This window comes from Mauremys reevesii, linkage group 10, assembly GCF_016161935.1.
Source record: "Mauremys reevesii isolate NIE-2019 linkage group 10, ASM1616193v1, whole genome shotgun sequence".
NCBI classification, from domain to species: domain Eukaryota; kingdom Metazoa; phylum Chordata; order Testudines; family Geoemydidae; genus Mauremys; species Mauremys reevesii.
Genome location: NC_052632.1, coordinates 71,111,810 through 71,130,877, shown reverse-complemented (window position 1 = coordinate 71,130,877; position 19,068 = coordinate 71,111,810). Strand labels below are relative to the sequence as shown.

Here is a 19,068-nt window from a genome sequence, read left to right as displayed (position 1 = left end):
GACCACTCAACTTGTAATCATCTGTAGCAATACAAAAACTAAAGTGACGAGCATTAGGGAAAAATCATGACGTAAATGAAAATAACCTTGCCTGTCAAATAGCTTATTAAAAAATTAATTACCCTCAATATTACACAGCCACTTAATTTTCCTCCACTAGATTTCCATGTCCTAGGTTGTGCAGTCTTGAAACAGATTACTATGAGAGCAGTCTGATAAATGACTCTCTTTATCACTACTTTCCATTTCTACCAACCAGCTTTGTCCCTAGTCTTCCCTTTCTCTCCTCTTTCCTGTATTATCTATCACTCTGACACCTCCGATGACTCTTTATACTACCTCTATCACCTTGTTCAGAGTGGGCGGCAAAGGGGGATGGTACACCCACAGGTGACCTTTAACTTCCAGTTCAGTTTATAGGCAGCAAATAATTCACTCATTCTTTGGGGCGTTCAATGCAAAACTGCCACTTTCATTTTGCTAATTGTATGAGACAAATACATGATGGAAATTCTACACTTAATTTGGTATATTTTTGCAAAAAAGAGAGAAGAGTAAATATCTTATAATTGCATTTAAAAATTTACTATTCTACCCTATAAATCTACTTGGATTATAGACAGACAGCATTAATTATTTATTTCATCTGCCCCCATTAAAAATTTAAACTGCCTGTCTTTCAGATGAAGTGTAAAACTAAGGCCCATTTGTGGCCATTAAAGATCCTCTTGCACTTCCCATCAAAGTAATTACATTCTGCCTGTTTAAAATTCCCTGTAGTTTCCATTGGAGAAGATAGTCATCATTTCCTGCCCTGATCTGTTGTGTAGTGTTGCAGTGTACAGTTTAAAAGCTGATGAATTTCACTCAAGGAGTGGCTACATTGTACTGGTGAGTGAAGTGATTCCCTTACATAAAGCCTGCAAAAATAATGCCTTTATAAATGTGTATGCAAATTCTTGATGAATTCTACTGAAACTGCATAGTTACCACGGGACAAAATTTGACCTATAGCTTGTAAATTAGTTTGCCTTCTGGATTAAAGGTGCCGTATCCTTCCCAACAGTAATAAAATACTTATTTAACATGAAGGAAAAAAACAGGTGGCAGGTATTTATTTGAAAGGAAGCCTTAGAATTGAATGTTTTTAATCAGGCAAGACCTTTGCAGTGTGTATCAAGCCAGGGGTGAAATTAACTTAAGGGACTTACTGGTATGCAGGGTTGGGGTCCTGAGCCGGGGAGTAAAGGGGGGGAGAGCCCCAGGGTAGCGGTAGTGGCAGCCAGGAGTTTGGCGGCAATTTAAAGGGCCTGGTGCTCCTGGCCGCCACCGCTTCCCCAAGGCTCCAGCAGCAGGGCTCTGGCAGCGATTTAAACGGCCTGGGGCCTCCATGCCGGTTCGGTTGGCTGTGTATCAGCTCTTGCCGGTAGGCCTTACTGGACCATACCAGCTTGCTTTCACCTCTGTATCAAGCTTTCAATATGATTATTTGAAAAGAGTTTGTATATGGCACTGCCATATTGTCTAAGTAGTCTGAATCACACAATCTGCTGTATTTCGTCACCATTTTGTTTCTTATTCCTTCAATAGCTATTGTTTAAGAAAGGGATGTACAGTGAACAAAAGCTACAGAAAAAGCAATACCACTTTTGCTTAGCAGACATCTCTGAGTTTATGGGTTGAGCAGGATTTTTTTCATAGGGGAAAGGGATAGCTCAGTAGTTTGAGCATTGGCATGCTAAACCCAGGGTTGTGAGTTCAATACTAGAGGGGGCCATTTAGGGATCTGGGGCAAAATCAGTACTTGGTCCTGCTAGTGAAGGCAGAGGACTGGACTCAATGACCTCCAAGGTCCCTTCCAGTTCCATGAGATTGCTTATAATCTATGGAGATATACCTAACTGCTTTCTCAAAGTAATTCTCTACCCAAAAACTTATTTAATCATATTGATGTCTCCTTTTTGGCAGATCCCATCTTATTGTCTTGTATGACAAATATAATATAATCAGAATGGACTATGCAAAGAACTAGGCAGAGAACTTCTGAGTCCTAACCTCAGATCGGCCACTGACTCACTGTGGTACTTTGTACAAATCAGTTAACTTGACCTTTTTCCCTATATGTAAAACTTCTCTAATAGAAGGAGGAGTGCGAGGGTTACTTGACCTAATTTTCCACAATATTTTGAAGAGGTAAAGTGACATGTATTACTACTAAAAACTACATAGAAGCTAAGTATCAGTATGTATATTCATTTTTATCCTGATTTTATACTGGTTTAACATTTGAACAACTTTGCTGCTTAAACATTTTGTTGAAATATTTATGCTGCACTTCTCCCAGATGCGTGCTGGTATCTCATCCAAACAACATACTTACTTGTTAATCTGAGCCAAGAACATTCCCTTCAGTGCATAGAACTCAGCTGTCATCTCCTTGGTGAAATATTTCAGATTAGTTGATTCAATAACCTCAAGGCCCTATTAAACAAATTTTTATGAAAAAGCCTTGTACAATGAATTCTGTATCAATAAAAGGAAAGAGCTTCCTAAAAAACTGCCAAAATAGAAATATCTTGATGTTTAATAAGCAACAATCTGTTAGAATTTTTAAATAAATTAAAACATGCTTTCTAAAAATCCAAACAGATGCAGAATTTTTTCAACTTTTCTTGGCCTTTATGCAAAATTCTTGCACTTGGTAGGCGATGGACTGCCTTTTCCACTTTTAAATTTCACTAAACCTAATACTGTATCTCAGCTTCTTTTGCTTACTGTCACATTCCATTTTTCTTGTCCATTTAAGTCACTCAGTTTCACTTTAATATCCTGACATTCATTACACATCCAGTAAGTCACTCAAAACTTAGTTTAAATCTTCACTTAGTCTTGTGACAGTCTTTTTTCCCCTCTCTGCACACTTGATGGCAGATCATACCCTCCAAGTCCCAAGCAACATGTCTTGACACAGATAATACTAACATACCTGCATACACTCATTTTTGCCCATGACTCCTGCCAGCTGAAGGTAGCATTTGACTTGCTGCCGAATCTTCTGAAAACAATCCACAATAGGCACAGTAGGGATAGTATGAATACGACTCAATATGTCCAGTGCTACATTGACTAGTCCTTGTTTCCGAGCTATCTTTCCATACTGGATAATTGCTGAAGCTGAAGCATGAACTCCCAGCATAGCATTATTGGAACTGGGATCATGCTGAGAACTATTTTCATAGGCAGTTACAATGGCTACAGAGACAGAAAGTAAAAAGTTAATAATTATAAAACAAACATTATACAGAGAAAATACACACAAACAAATGACTTATGAAAATGGAAATTTAAGATACTCAAACTTCTTTTAAGCTTTGAAAATGTATGTTTTAGATGTAAAATATGCAACATTTTAAAATGATGTTCTATTTCAAATTGATCATTTAAATATCAAAATCAATTATATTCTTGAGTGCTTGAAACTAGAGAATGGACATACATTTACAAAAATAAATATTTTTAAAACAGTGGGTGGTCTGGAAAATTACATGATGAATGCATGCTGGACCAGGCAGTTTTACCCTGGTAATGATGCTGTCTCCACATGAAAATGCTGCTCCAATGGGATAAGTCATCTGACACAATAGGTAACCTGTTCCTCCAAGTCTTTACGACAGTCTTCATATCATGCAGGCTGTTATTCCTCCCTAGATTAGTTGGTTGCAACCCTGCATTTATTTGTGCTGCCTCTTGAAGTTCGATGATTTGCTGTGCTGCCTAGAAAGATTAAGGAATATAAATTACAAGACAGACACTCGTGGTCACTAAACAAGGAAGTCCATCTTAAGACTGCAGCACTACAAACATATAAAGAGTTGTCCACACTATTTTATCAGATGAAGATATCCATCAATAATTTGATTAAGTCAAGTCACTTAGTACACAGCTGAGCTATTTATATTCTTATTTTGCCAAACTGGTTATCGATGAGATATCAGAGGATTTCATAACCTCTTGTGAAGACACACAGTCAATAACCAATTTAATTATTAAGCCAAAAAATCAAAAGGTAGAATCAGCATTTTGATATGAGAATTTCAATAAACGTAAGATCACTGACACCCTGAATCACCAACCTGGAGACTCAGTTCATGCCAGAGGTGATGTCTTTATTTAAAAAAAAGGTTTAAAGTGCTTCCCTACACTCTTGGGTTTAAAATTCCAGTAGCGTGGTTCAGACGTTCATCTTTTCCAGAAAAGCAAATCAAGTACCAAGCACCTCATTCTGTGCATTCCTGTCTTTCTAAGGAGACCTAACATTACCACCATGTATGTTCTGAGTGGACATTACTGATTGTAGCTATTTTCCTCTAGAATAGTATGTATTTGTGCCAATATCTTTGGGGGGAAAAAATTTGGGACTCAGCTAAAAGTTCAGGTAACCAATTGGCATGGCTCTCTCACATAGGGTGGAACTGACAATAGAACTTATATTTATTTTATTTTATTGGTCTAAAACCCTTTCAACTGGTGTTGCATCTAAAATCTGTGCCTGTAAATACTCATTTTTCATGAAAACCAGAAGTAGTAGCGGAGGTGGTGAACCTGCAATTTTTTGCATCTTCTCCAAGTTTTATTTTGCGACAGAGAGTATTTTTTCCATACATCCCTAATCCAAATGACAACAATGGCTGGCTGGCTAGCTGCCACTCTGTAATCACCAGAAAGAAAATGTTCAAAATTTATTTAAATTTTCATATGATTCAATTATTATTACTGCTTGAAAACAAAGTAATTCTGACTGGAAGCCTTCTCAAATACAATTTGAATTTATATCAACTTTAGACCACCAGAAAATAGTAGATAGCACCCAGTTTATGATAAAGTAGCAGGCTGGAATAAAAGTACTGATCTTAAATCAATGGAATGCAAACTTTTCATAGAACCTGTAAAAATAGTTACTGGTCCTTCCTGAACTCCACAATGAAAGCATAACATAAAATATGGTCTATGCTTGCTTAAAACTAAGAAGACATTTCGAAAATGTTAACGTTTGTAGTATTTAACCAGTTTAAAAGTGACTTTTACAGCCATCCAGCATGCTCAAATCAAGGAAACGAACAAACAGAAGATGGCAGCAATCTCACACCTACAAGAAACAGCAGACATTATGTTGAACTTCAACAATCTACAGAAAAGACCCACACTCTTTACTAGAATTTAATCATCTATAGTACAATTAAACCAATATACTATTCTCTAAGCTACTTCTCAATAGATAACATTTGCATTCACTGTTAATCAACTCAATAAAATAACTGTTCAAAAATCAGTCCACATTTACGAAGTCAAATCTCTTGAAACAAAATAAATTAAGGAAAGTAATATTTTCCCACAATCATCTCAGTATCAGCTCACACAATAGCTTAACCTTCATCCTACTTCCATTCATCATGTAAATTTAATTTTCTTGCAGGTATTTAATCACACACTATCTGATATAAAAAAGTAATTACTGCAGTGCAAATTCATTGTTTGGTTTGTACCTTCATCATTCACTGCCTATTTTATCATTTCCACACTGGGGGAGATATAAATATATATATATATAAAGATTAACTTTAACTGATGTCACATGTGGAACCTTTTAAATATTTTATTTAGCAACATTAATCCTTTCGTGCTGGAGGGTCTAGGCACATCCATTGCCAGCCCTGAAAAAAGCTAAATAAATTCCCAACTCTTGGTAGCAAGGAGTTAATTCAATCAAGCCATTCTCCAGATGTAATATCTCAAAAAAAAATGGAGTGTTCTGCTATTATTTATCAAAACTGTACTCTGACACTCACATTTTAAGATGTAGAAACCTTATGTATTCATTCACTACCCATCTGATGCAGCATAAATGATTAGGAAAATTCAGGGAAACAGGCTACTGTGTAGGACATGTCCACACAAGCATTATGATTCCAGTTATGTATTATAGATCTTTCAGATTTAAAGTTTTGCTATTTATGGATCATATTGAGTACTAAGAATAAGGAAGAGAGACCTATATTAACTCTTGCAAAAGCCACAGAGGGTAAAGGAAACTTCATAAAGCATGACCGTCCATTAAAAATGCTCAAGAGAGGGCTTTATACATGAATGTATTGCTTGTGTAAGGTGTCAGATTCTTATCATAAAAACGAAGTCCAATTTATGTGTCAAATAGGTGCACCACAGGTAGCGACCTTGCAAGCTTCCTGGCATTGTCCTGGCAACATGTCTTACCCTCTTTTGCATGAACCATGTCTATATGTGAAGGTAGCTCCCAAGCAGGGTGACCAGACAGCAAATGTGAAAAATCGGGATGGGGGTGAGGGGGTAATAGGAGCCTAAATAAAAAAAAAAGACCCCAAAATCAGGACTGTCCCTATAAAATCAGGACATCTGGTCACCCTACTCCCGAGCCCAATCAATTTAAGATTTTCTACTAAAACTGCCAACCAAGGTAATGGTGGGTTTTAATGACATGAGGATTTGTCAATTAAGAAATGAACAGTTGGTGCTGTCTTTCCGACACTATTGCACAGGGCTGTGGTTCAAACAGTAGCCTATAAGTGAAAAGTTAAATTTTCTAAATAGTAACACGAACACGAATTTTTAGTAACTAGTAGACTCTGTACAACACAAAAATAAGGACACAAGGTAAAATTCTCAGAAGCGTCAGGAGCCTACATCAAATTTTACTAAGTGACTAAGAATTTAGAATCCTAAAAGCCAATGAGGCAGAGACCTAAGGGCCTAAGTCACTTAGGCACTTTTGAAATTTTTCCCCACAGACAATAATTACCTATAGTTCATACACTCACTTTTGAGGCCGCTTAGAACTTGAGATATTAAATGGAAAGTGAGAACTACAAGAAAACCCAAACCGAATCTTCACAGGTCCACCCTAAATTAACCCCCTTTCCTAAGACTATCCTTTTCAATAATGGCAAACCCAAAAGTTCTGACAGCCTCTTCCGAGTCCTGCTTCTTAAAACTTCCCAGAATCTTGGCTTCCCAGGTTTACCTGTGACCCGAAGCCATTCAAATCTTTTACGCTTTAGGCTTTGGAAGAGTGCCATGTACTCAAGAGTGTGATTAAGCCGGAAAACACAATTTTGCTGCTCATGCTGGCTGGTGTAGATGGGGCATAAGTATTTTCAATGGCAGTTGAAAGGCATTCAATTTTTAACAACATAAAGTGAAAGAAAGAGTTCTATTGGTATCAGAATATCTAAGTTCTGTCCTTTGCAGCTTTTTTTCCTTAAAAAGGTAATTATTTGGCATATGGCAAGTTCAATGTCATTATTTCTCTCTGTGGTTTTTCCATAAGAGAGTCAGGAAAAACAGATCAATAACTCAAAAAAAATTTGACAGCTAAAAAGTCGTCGCCCCCCCCCCGGCAATGGAAGGGATTCATCCCAAAAAAAAAAAAAAGGTATCTGTTGAAGTTCTAAAATGTTTAGATAGGCAGCTAAAACCATCTGAAAAACATATCAGGTTTTGATATTTTATACTGCAAGATGTGAGATGGGAATCCTTTTTGGCTATAGTGCAGCATCTATGCAAATTATGGGAGAGTCATCCACCACACCAGTAGCCTTCTGTCTAACGAGAAGCTTAGCTCTTTAACCTTCAAGATGTGCCATTCCTTACTGAGTTAGGTATATCACCAGCACCTGTCATTCCTCTCTCTTTCCCCCTCCTAAGGCTATTATAACTCATACATGCTGTGTCATGTTGAACTTAAATTGCCCACTCTTCAGGAGAGAGACTTTTTAAATTTATGCAAAATGCCTCAAAGACATTTCTGAGTGCTTAAAAGAAATGTTCTCAAAAAGGTTTTCACAACCCTTTCAGGATATGACAAGAAAGAAACTCTTTCCCCTAATTTTTCACGTGGATCTTATTTTTGAGTAAGGTGTATGCCAAGGAGAAAGATTTAAAATACTGGTTTTGAACAATGCCTGTAGTTCTTCATAATCTGAAATACCAATAAAACTAGGTTTACATAAGAAAACAAAACAAAACAAAAAAGCTCCACACACCACATCACATACACCCCAGAAACTCTAGCCCTAAGTGCTGTCAAACCCTGCAGCAGGTTCTGGAGAAGGTCATTAAAGATGACAAGAAAAAGGACTTAAAGTTTAAACACTGAGCCTTTAAATAAACACCCAAGCCTGAGATCCTGTTTAACTAGGGAGGGAGAAAACAACCGCTTTTTATTTCTATTATTCCAAAGAAAGTACTCTTTGCAGAAATGCAGATAATAGCATGCCTGCTTCTGAAGTCAAAATAACTTCTGTTAAAAACGATTCAAGAGTTGGCAGTGAGTTCAGCTCTAATCTAGAAATAGGAAATAGAAGAGATAAAAGATAGTACATACTAAGTAGCAAAACAGCACAGAAATGACAGTTTGGCTGAGTCTCTGTGTGCTATATGCTTAGTTTTCCAGTTGAAACAGCACTTGTTTCTGTACACAGAAGTCAAGGATTGGAACGCATACATGAGATAGTCTTAAGAAATTATGCGCATGCTATGTACAGTGTACTGCAGTTCCACGAAAAAGTAGGAAAGTCTTATGCTATAAACATTTTCTTCCTACTTTTAAATGACATCTTGACATTTGCCAGAAGATTTGAGGACTTCAGTAACTCAGACATAGGTTAGGGGTTTGTTACAGGAGTGGGTGGGTGAGATTCTGTTGCCCGCATCGTGCAGGAGGTCAGACTAGATGACCATAATGGTCCCTTCTGACCTTAAGTCTATGAGTTATGTCAGTTGATGTAGGTGGTATTGAATTAGTTGTTTATTTTCCTGCTGGAGGTTCCTGCAGTCTGGAATTAATTAATTTCTCCTCACTTCTCTCTCTGCACAAGTCAGTGGAATACTCCACTACTAGAATTTTAGGTCCAGAAACACCCCATTTCAGGGGGAGCCTGCCTTCAGCTCCATCCTTCCTTTATCCAGCAGGGTGTAGCTGACTTTTTTTTCTGCAGTAAAGGCAGCTTACTCCCAAGACATGGAATATTGTAATCCCCAGTCTGAAGTGAGATTGTTCTACCTTTCATGCTGCTGGCATTATCCACTGTATACTGTATCAGTGGATAATGCCACTGGGGGAACAGCTGAGATCACCTTTGTGCAGGATACAAGCATGCACCTTAGGCCTGGTCTACGCTGGGGGGGGGGAGTCGATCTAAGGTACGCAACTTCAGCTACGTGAATAGCGTAGCTGAAGTCGAAGTACCTGAGCTTGAATTACTTACCCGTCCTCACGGCGCGGGATCGACATCCGCGGCTCCCCCGTCGACTCCGCTACCGCCACTCGCTCCGGTGGAGTTCCGGAGTTGACGGGAGCGCGTTCGGGGTTCGATATATCGCATCTAGATGAGACGCGATATATCGAACTCCGAGAAATCGATTGCTACCTGCCGATCGGGCGGGTAGTGAAGACGTACCCTTAGTCTCCAGGATACATGATGGGATGGCACCTACATGAACTTCCCCCCTTACATCAGCACAAGGGATAATTTGATGTAGCCATTGACAGCGCATCTACGCTACACTGCTAGAGTTGTCACATTCTAGCGATTGTAGTGTAGACATACACTCAAATACAGACGTCTTCCATCTGCCCTTCCTTTGCCTCCTCTGCAGCACTCGGGGAAATTCTCGGAAGGATTTCATCTTTGAACGAGGAATCCCCGTTCATCCAGGCACATCACAGAGCTAGTAAACTAGGATGTGAGCTGGAGCCTCCTGCTCCCTTTCATGCAGGTCACCAAAGAGGAGTTTCAAGTAGGAAGCATGAAGTAAGTAGGCAGCACTATTCTTACTGATCACTGTGCACCCAGTGGATCTGAATCAGCCACAGTGGTGAGAAGAAAACTACTTCTGTAGGCGGAATGTGTATTTGGCAATTATTTTCCTACACAGTCTTCTCCAAAAAGTCTGGTGGAAAGAGCCCTTCCTCAGTGTTCTGATCCTGATTTTCACGGTCACATTCTGCAGAATGAGAGGGGAAGAGGAAGGAAGACTGCAATGGAGTGAGAAGGTACCTAGTCTCCTAACTGTATGATATGTCTGGGTGGACAGGGATTCGCTGTACAAGAGGGAATCTTCAGAAGATGTACGAAGTGGCATGAAAAATCAGTCTGAGGCAAGTCTTGCTTTTGGTTTCTGCACAAAGGGGAGTCCCTAGTGCTGGTTAAAGTGTTACAATTTAGAATGAAAATAAAATGTTGTATTTAAAGCCTTTTCCTTGTTCATTTCAACAGAATACACATTCTCAAGCTTTAGGTCCCAGAGTCTGCAGTAGTTTTCAGCTGAGCACTATTACCCTTTGGAAAAGACAGTCTTTCACTAATGCCAGAGTTAGAGACAACAAGTTCTTCTTTGACCCCAAGCCTTGAGCCAAGGGGATGTCTACAGTGCAATAAAAGTTGTGGCACAGCTGTGGCTGGCCTGAGTCATCTGACTCGGGCTTGCAGGGCTCAGGCTGCAAAGCTATAAAACTGCAGAGTAGACATCTGGGCTCAGGCTGGAGCCCAGGCTCTGGCACCCCTTGGGAGGAGAGGGTTCCAGAGCCTGGGCTCCAGCCCAAGTCCAAACGTCTAAACTGCAATTTCCAAGCACAGTGAGCCAAAGTCACCTGACAAGGGCCAGCTGCGGGTATTTTACTGATGTGTTCAGAACTCTACGCCAACGACGGCAATGCCAGCATTCCTGAACACACATTTTTCTTTTAATGGCACTGACTTCAAACAGTTGGCTCGGCTGAATAAGTCTAGCTAAGACTAAAAGTAACCTATAGATTTTAGGCTTCTGAAATCTGTACTGTATTTACAATGTGTTGAACTGAAAAGAAAATCATTTTACAGATTCATTCTACATTTCCACAGGTGTTATCATAAAGCAACAGCAGAACATCCTCACAATGGGCCTGATTCCAAAGGCCACTGAAGTGAATGGGAGCCCTTCCAATGACTTTTAAGGGACTTTGAACCAGCTTATAAGAAAAGGTTGAGCCACAAGGCCAACTTTCTCAAAGCTTAGTTTACCTGCAGTGGTAACACTATAACCTTTATAAAGGAATTCCAACCAAAATATAAATGTTGCAATTTTAATGTAAAAATATCACCAGGAATAACCTTTCAGTTATGAGTATTGTGTAACAAAAGAACTCCTTGCTATAAAATTACTTGAGAATCTTCCCCTGGCCCTCCCTGACATCCCAGAAATATCAACTATGTTTCATCAAAACCTTTTTCTTATGATTACTAAAATCCTGAAACTTGTTACTGGAAAAATCATTTTGTAATGAAGGGATTTTAAGCAGTCATGGGATAAGAGGGAAGGTCCTCCCATGGATCAGAAACAAAGGGTAGGAATAAATGGTCAGTTTTCAGTTGGCATCAGAGGCAGAGTCCCTAGTGATCGCATAACGTTCTGCAAAGGTGTGGACTGACACCCATGTCATTGCTCTGCAGAACTCTGAGATGGGGACAGCCTTGAGGAAGGAGACAAATGAGACTGATCTCATGGAATGTGTATGGATCGAGTCCAGAGAGGTCATGTTATGAATTTGATAACACTGTCTGATGCAATTAGAGACAAATTTGGATAGTCTTTGGGCTGATATCGCTGAGCCCTTAGATCTTTCCATCATAGAGAGAAATAGTCTAGGGGACTTCCTGAAGGCCTTTGTCCTATTGAGGTAGAAAGGAAGAGCTCTCCTAACACCTAGAGCAGTAGTTGTCAACCTGAGGCCCGTAGGCTGCTTGCAGCTGAATCAGCACATAGCTGCAACCCTGAGGGCCATACAGGTAGTATATATATTGTGTGGATGTGGCCCACATAACACAGAGAGCTGCATATGTGGTTCACAGTGGTAAACGGGTTGAGAACCATTGGCCTAGGGTATGCAGTACGGCCTCCCTATTGTCTTGGTGAGGTTTTGGGTAGAAGACGTGAAGGTGAATTAGACTGAATTCATGTGAAACAAGGAGGTCACTTTGGGAATGAACCTTGGATGCAGCCTAAGTGTAACCTTGTCAGGGAAGAATACTGTGTATGGGGGATGAGCTATGAGAGCTGCTATTATCTTGACTAGAAGAATAGGGGAAACTGCAACCAGAAAGATAATTTTTATCGATAGATATGCTAGTGAACAGGTGGCCATAGGTTCGAAGGGAGGCCTAGTCAGCCCTTTCAACACTAGGTTTAGATCCCATGGCAGGGTAGGAAGTTGCGGTTAAGTGTTTGTTATTCCCTTAAGGAACCTTTTAGTGGCCGGGTGCAGAAGTACTGAGTACCACTCTAGAGGTTTATGAAACGATGTAATAGCTGCTAGATGGACCCTGAGAGCTCTAGGGGATAAAAACTGAGGTTAAAGGTCAGGGCATATTCCAGAATATGAGGAAGAGTTGCTGACGCTGGAGAGATTTGTTGGGATGTGCACCAAATCTGGAACCTGGATCATTTCTGCAGGTAAATAGGCCTTTTGTCCTGAGAGAGAAGGTGCACTGCGGGGAACAGATCTGTGGACGGTGTTCCCCACCATGCAAACAAGTCGAGAAGTACTCACAGGTGCATCTCCCACTTGTGGTCGTGCAGGAAGGTGTGACTGAGATTGTCCGCTACCTCGTTCTGCGTACCCGGGAGGTAAGCCATGGATAAGGTGATGTTGTGAGAGATGCACCAGTTCCATAGTTTTATTGCCTCTGTGCTCATCCCTAGTGGTTGATATAATACATTCAGGCTATGTTGTCCGTTGGGACCTTTGTATGTGATCCTGTTATCACCAAGAGGAAACTGGCGGAGGCATTCCTGACCATCTCAACTCGAGGAGATTGATGTGTAGGGAGATCTCCATGGGTGACCGTTTAGATGCACGCCCTATCCTATAAGGGATGCGTCTATGGTAAGGAGTGATGAAGGTGGTGCCTGAAAGAAGGGGACCCCTTTTGCATGCATTGGCCGGGTTCTTCCACCAGTCCAGGGAGTTCTTGATCCTGATGGAGAATGAAAGGGGTTTGTCCAGACTGTCCCTGTTTGGTCTGTAAACTGAGCTGAACCATAGCTGTAGGCATCGCATGTGAAGTCTGCCGTGTGGAATCACCACCATGCCAACTGCCATATGCTCCAGGAGCTGGAGGCAGATTCTGGCTGGCCCTTGTCTATAAGTGATACCAGGGATAGAAACCTGTCCTGAGGTAGGAAGGCTTTGGCCTGTAGCGCGTCTATGAAGCATCCACAGGGACACTACTCGAAGAAGTAACAGTTTCCATATGAAGAGAGACTAAAAAGCCTGGACCCAATCAGTTTGGAAAAGAGATTATGGAGGGAGGGAGATATAATTCAGGTCTATAAAATCATGAACGGTGTGGAGAAAGTGAACAACTAAGTATGTATTTACTCCTTCACATAACACAAGAACCAGGGTCACCAATGATAAAACAAACAGAAGTATTTCTTCACACAATGCACAGTCAACCAATGGAACTTGTTGCCAGGGAGATGTTGTGAAGGCAAAAACCTCACCGAGGTTCAAAAAAATATTAGATATGTTCATGGAGAACAGGTCTATCAATGGATATTAGCCAATATGGTCAGGTATGCAACTCCTGGCTCCTTATGTCACTGGCCTCTGATTGCCAGAAACTGGGAGTGGAGGACAGGGGATGGATCACTCAAAGACTGCATGTTCTATTCATTCCCTCTGAAGCACCCGGCATTGGCCACTGTCAGAAGACAGGATATTGGACTAGATGAACCATTGGTTTGACCCAGTATGGCTGTTCTTAATCTCACCTGCAGAAGGGGAGTGTGAACATGTGACACTACATGAGGAAGCCTTCGCCATTCACGAATGGCTAAACTGCTGGCCATTTCTACCAAGCGCTCAATGAAGTTAAGCTGCTGTTCTTCGGGATGGCAGATTGCTAGATATCCTCTGTACATGTTGACTTTCCAAGCCATCTCTTTTGGACAACTCAGCTCCACCTAATGGTAAAACAGAAAATTAGCTACGAAACACCTCTTTTGCATAAGCACAGGAAAATCTGAAAGCAAAAAGAAATCTTAAATGGACATATGACTTGATTTTTAAACTTGATTATTTTTTTTAAATGGACTAATTTCTAGAAATTCCAGTTTCTGAAAGAGAATGCTTTAAATAGTATTTCCTGAAACTAAAATCTCTAATCTGTGGGATTTTCTGTTCGTCTGTTGATATTCATGTCTTTTCAGCAACATAAATTGACTTTACATGTCAACATATTGCACAGATACTAGGCTGCCTAGCTGTCCTGTATATCATTAAGTTTTTAGGAGAATAAGTAAATGACAATTTTTTTTAAACGATCTAGCTCTAATTATATGTTTATGTCAAAACAGTATCTGCATACAGGGACTCAATCATTTTAAGTAACAGTCACTTTTTGACTGAGAAATAAATGTTAAGCTATTTTCAGAGACTTCCTGAAACACAGGAGTGGCAGATATATGACAACTAGAAGACTCAAAGCACAATTTAGCCATAGTATGTAAATGTTTTGCAACAAATGTACTGAAAGGTTGATTATTGCATGCATTTGAGACGATCTGACTAAATAAAGAGTGTACATTTAAATTAGCTCACAAATATTTGCAAACACTCATTAGCATTCAGAGCAGAGAGTAAAGGCCTGATTCTGTACACCTTGAGCACTCAATTCTCCCAGTGCAGCCCCCCTTTGTATTCATGTGCTGCATAGAAATTCCAGCTACACTGGCTTTGTTCTATTTTCATTAGCTTAAAAATATCAAAGGAATCACTTTCATTTGTTAAAGTAATGTATCAATTACTTTAAATGTTGCTTCAGTTTATTCTCAACTAGCTTTTAAGCCTGAGCTTGTAAAGAGAAACCGTCAGGTAGCAATCCTACACTTATAGAATGAAAATCATCTTTTTTTTTTTTATTACATGATACACTGGATCATTAAACACAATAATAATGTGAGCAAATGGAAATGAGTCTTGGGTCCTATATCACAGGCCACTTGTTATTTTAATACCTCAACTTTAATAGGTAGATTATTAAAACGGTTTCACAAAAGTTTAGGAAAACTGATATACAGCTACCATCTTTTCTGATCGCTCCCTATGGATCAAGAGTTAAATTGCATAAAAGAATACATTTAATATAAGCTGTTCAAAGTCAGATTAAAAAACATCAGCATAAAAGAGTATCAATAAAATGAAACCTGTAAGTCTATCAGCAGAGAAGTAATTATTCTTTCACATCCAGCTATTTATGAATACATGTTTCCTGACACTATTACATGGATCTGTCTAAAGCCACAGAAGCTCAATTTATAGCTTCAGTATGTTCTCTTTAGTCCATTAGTAAATGCCTCATTACTGAAAATCTCATTCACACAACTCCAGCAAAAATGTATCTGCAGTTGCTGGTGGTTGTCACTTCTACTTAAACTGAAAGCCATCAGAAGTAGAACCTGTCAGACATGATCAATTCACTCAGCTACAACTCAAAGATTAAAATCTACTGTACAACGTTTTCTTTATTTTGCAGCTGTAGAAAGCTTACCACAAAAGTGTTCTTAGAAGTTCTGTGTAATTATTCAAGAACTTGTGCATACTTGAATAGGACAGAATACATTATTGATTTAAAAATAGCAACAAAAAACAAATATAAATTAAAATTATATATTGAACACCTATACTTTGCTCTTTTGGGGCAGATAACTGTTTAATCACTCAGTGACAAAACTGCTAGTTAAGCCAAATATTCAATTCTAGTCATCAGTAGTGTTAACACCAGCAACTTCAATTTCTAACACCGATACAGCCTGACCAGCTCAATTTTGGGTCCTATCAAAGGACAAACACAGTACTTCATTCATAAAGCAATCTTTATAATTTTCACTCTTAGCCCCTGAAGTAATGCATACTTATTGCATCTTCCTCTTCTACATCTGAGTGAGGAAAAAGAATTATTGAAGAATTAACAGATGTTCTACACTAAGAAAACCTTGAGAAACTGTATTTTCCCCAAAAAACTGATGTAGAATTCAGATAGATTTTGTATATATTAAGAAACATATAATGCAGTGCATTTATCATGCAAGAATAAACAGTCACTGTGAAGGAGGATTTTGGGATACAGGAAACTGCTCCTGCAAGACACTGAAGTTAACCGGAGTTAAGGATATTCAGCAACTTGAAGAAACAGGCTCATCTTTTGCAACTATTTGGACATTTAGAGAAATAAAGTCACTACGTGCATGAACTATTTGCAGATAGTAAATAGTTTCTAGTTAGTGTGTGCTGGTTTCAGAAACTGAACAGATTTTTCAAAATTAGTATTTATGTAAGTATGCAGTGTTGCTGTAGTAGTGTTAGTCCGAAGATAATAGGGACAAGGCAGGTGAGGTATCTTTTATTGGACTAACTTCTGTTGGTGAGAGAGAGATGCTTTCGAGCTTACACACAGGTCTTCTTGTCCAAGCCTGAAAGCTTGTCTCTCTCACTATCAGAAGTTAGTTCAATAAAAGATATTACCTCACCCAGCATGTCTCTATTGATGTAAGTGAGGGACTAATTGCTTTTCTAAATCCATATATGGGATAAGAAGGTGCTGTGCAAGCTTCTTCATGGGGCTCTTCCAATGTCACTGAATCTTGAAATGCAGTAAGGTTTGCTATTCCTGTCCTGTCTCTTATGCAAAGAGAAACAATCAAGTCACACTATATTGTGACTGTGTGATACAGACCAGCAAACTCCTTTCCATTCATGACTTAATGCACAAGCCTCTCACCTTGATGATCTGGGCTCAATATCTGGCTTAATGTCCCACACCAACAAAGTCCTAAGCGAAACAAATCTGCTCAGCATTAAAGAATTATCTTTTTTCTCAAAATGAAAAGGCTTTTAACTTACTTTTATAAAATATATGAAAAGTATTTCAAATTTAAAAGTAAAAAGGATTCAATAATTATTACAGAAATGCATGTGTACAAATATACCAGAAAAATGTTCTTGTGTAGCCACATCAGTTCTGTAATTCTTTCCAAGTGGTCTAAGTCTGTATACACTGACATTTTTATTTAACCTTACAAGGAACTACACCCATCTGTTGCATAACACAGATGGACTCTAAATAAAAGGTGGCATTTAGCATATACTAGGAACCTTAGGGATGTAGCTTTAAGACCAGAGGTTGCCTAATAAGGGTGATTTCCTCTACATGCCTTCAATTTACTTCACTTTTTATATTACGACACAAAGAGTGTTTAAAAATTCCTCAAAGTTTTCTCTCAAGTGAAAGTATCTACCTACTTTTGCACTACTTCTTCACAGAGTCACTTAAAAAAAAAAGTCTAGTAGCCATTTAGCTGTATAAAAATCAGTCAAAATCTCTATATTGTCGACTTCTGAATGCCTTGAAAAAACAACACTTCTTTAAATATGTTTGCTATATACAACATGCCTCCTGCCTTTTGACTGCTCTACAACCGTCAAAACTTTACAAAGTATTCATTAATCAAGCATATGGATAGCAAAGACCACATAATCTCTTGAGTGGAACCTAGAAAAGGACAAGAGAAAGGTTAAGTGGTCTTCAAGTGCATGTTGTTCAGCAAAATGGATTATATAACCAGAACACAATGAACTCTAATGAATCAGGAAGGTCAATAGCAGGCAGCTGCAAACCATACATTTTACAAATTACTAAGTGAAAAATAAGACCACTGCACTCTCCTACATACCCAGTTCCTTGTCTCCAAATGAAGAAACACAGTATCCGTGCCACTTAATGAATTTAGAACATCTGATGGAAGGAGGTAGTATGTATGAACTGTAGGCTTCTAAAGGTCACATATTTAAAATAAGCCTTACATTAAACTACAAGAGGTGATTCAAAACCTGTTATCTCCAATGCATTAAACACATTTTGAAACTGAAGTCTGAAGACTGGTTTGATTTAAAAATCTTGGCACATCTGAAATTTTGAAGCTTTATCTGCAGTGACATCTGAAAGGTACAAGATGAACTCATTACAGTAGCTCATGTCAGTAATACTAACTCAACGAAGTCATACTATGCTTTCTACCCCCAAGTTCCTATCACCAGAAGTTTGTCAATTGGTGATAATTACTTCCAGGACAAAAATTACAAGTCTCAGGATAGGGATGATTTACATAATCTGAAAAAAAATTGTTCAGGCATTCTGCCTCTTTCCAACTATTACCCCCTTTCCACCTCAACTCCTTTCCTCGTCTCCTTGCCCAGCCAGTCCAGTTTACCCTTCCAAGCTCCTCATCAATTCTCTCTCTCCTCTCACCCTCCCAGACCTCTCATCAAAACTCAGTCTCTCCCCTGGCTCCTTGTCCCAGTCTCTTTGCTCAGACAGTCCAAGTTCTCCCCCAATACTCTAGCTCCTTGCTAGATCAGTTGCCCATACACCCATTCCCCACCACACTGGTTCATAGTCACAGTCTTCTTGTCCAGCCAGTCCCAGGTCTTCCCCCTATCCCCACAGCTGCTCATTCAAATCTCATTATCCTCCCCAGGCAACTGGCTCCCACTCTCCCCCTGTGACTTTTCCCATCTTCCTCATCCACCCATGACTCCGAGTCCTATCCTCCATGCTCATCCAGTCCCAGTCTTACCAGACTCCTTGTGCTAATATATACTTCTTTGACACCCCCCTTCCCCTTGGTCTGGCTTTTGTTCCCTCTGCATTTGAATCAGATGGCTTTCTCCTTCATGCTGTCTGGATGCCAGCAGGGGGCTCACTGAGAGCACAGGATAGGCTCCCTGCTCTCAGTCCCAGTGCCCAATCCTACTCCAGCCTAGAATAGATGGGAGCAATGATACTCAGACCTCACTGGTTCAGGAGCAAAATTAGCAATCAACATTACCCAAAAAAGCCTTATATATAAAAAATAATAAACAAATCTAATAAAAAATAATAATACTTAGTCATCTTGCTGTGAGAATTTTATTTTTTTATATACTTTAATTTTTAT

The 19,068-nt window shown here is 39.3% G+C and overlaps 1 protein-coding gene across 7 annotated transcripts in view; it reads right to left on the bottom strand.

Moving 5' to 3' along the window:
• The window catches only part of LOC120373158 (transformation/transcription domain associated protein), a 151,852-nt gene that overhangs the window by 40,379 nt on the left and 92,405 nt on the right, over positions 1-19,068 (bottom strand). For 5 of the 7 annotated variants that reach the window (XM_039491135.1, XM_039491134.1, XM_039491138.1 and 2 more), the window contains 4 exons: positions 13,846-14,037; positions 3,546-3,774; positions 2,987-3,252; positions 2,381-2,481 (listed from right to left, as the gene is read on the bottom strand). In XM_039491135.1, the coding sequence (XP_039347069.1) occupies positions 2,381-2,481; positions 2,987-3,252; positions 3,546-3,774; positions 13,846-14,037 (788 nt within the window). The remainder of the gene's footprint in view (positions 1-2,380; positions 2,482-2,986; positions 3,253-3,545; positions 3,775-13,845; positions 14,038-19,068) is intronic. The other 2 variants (XM_039491137.1, XM_039491140.1) reach the window with 1 other exon arrangement.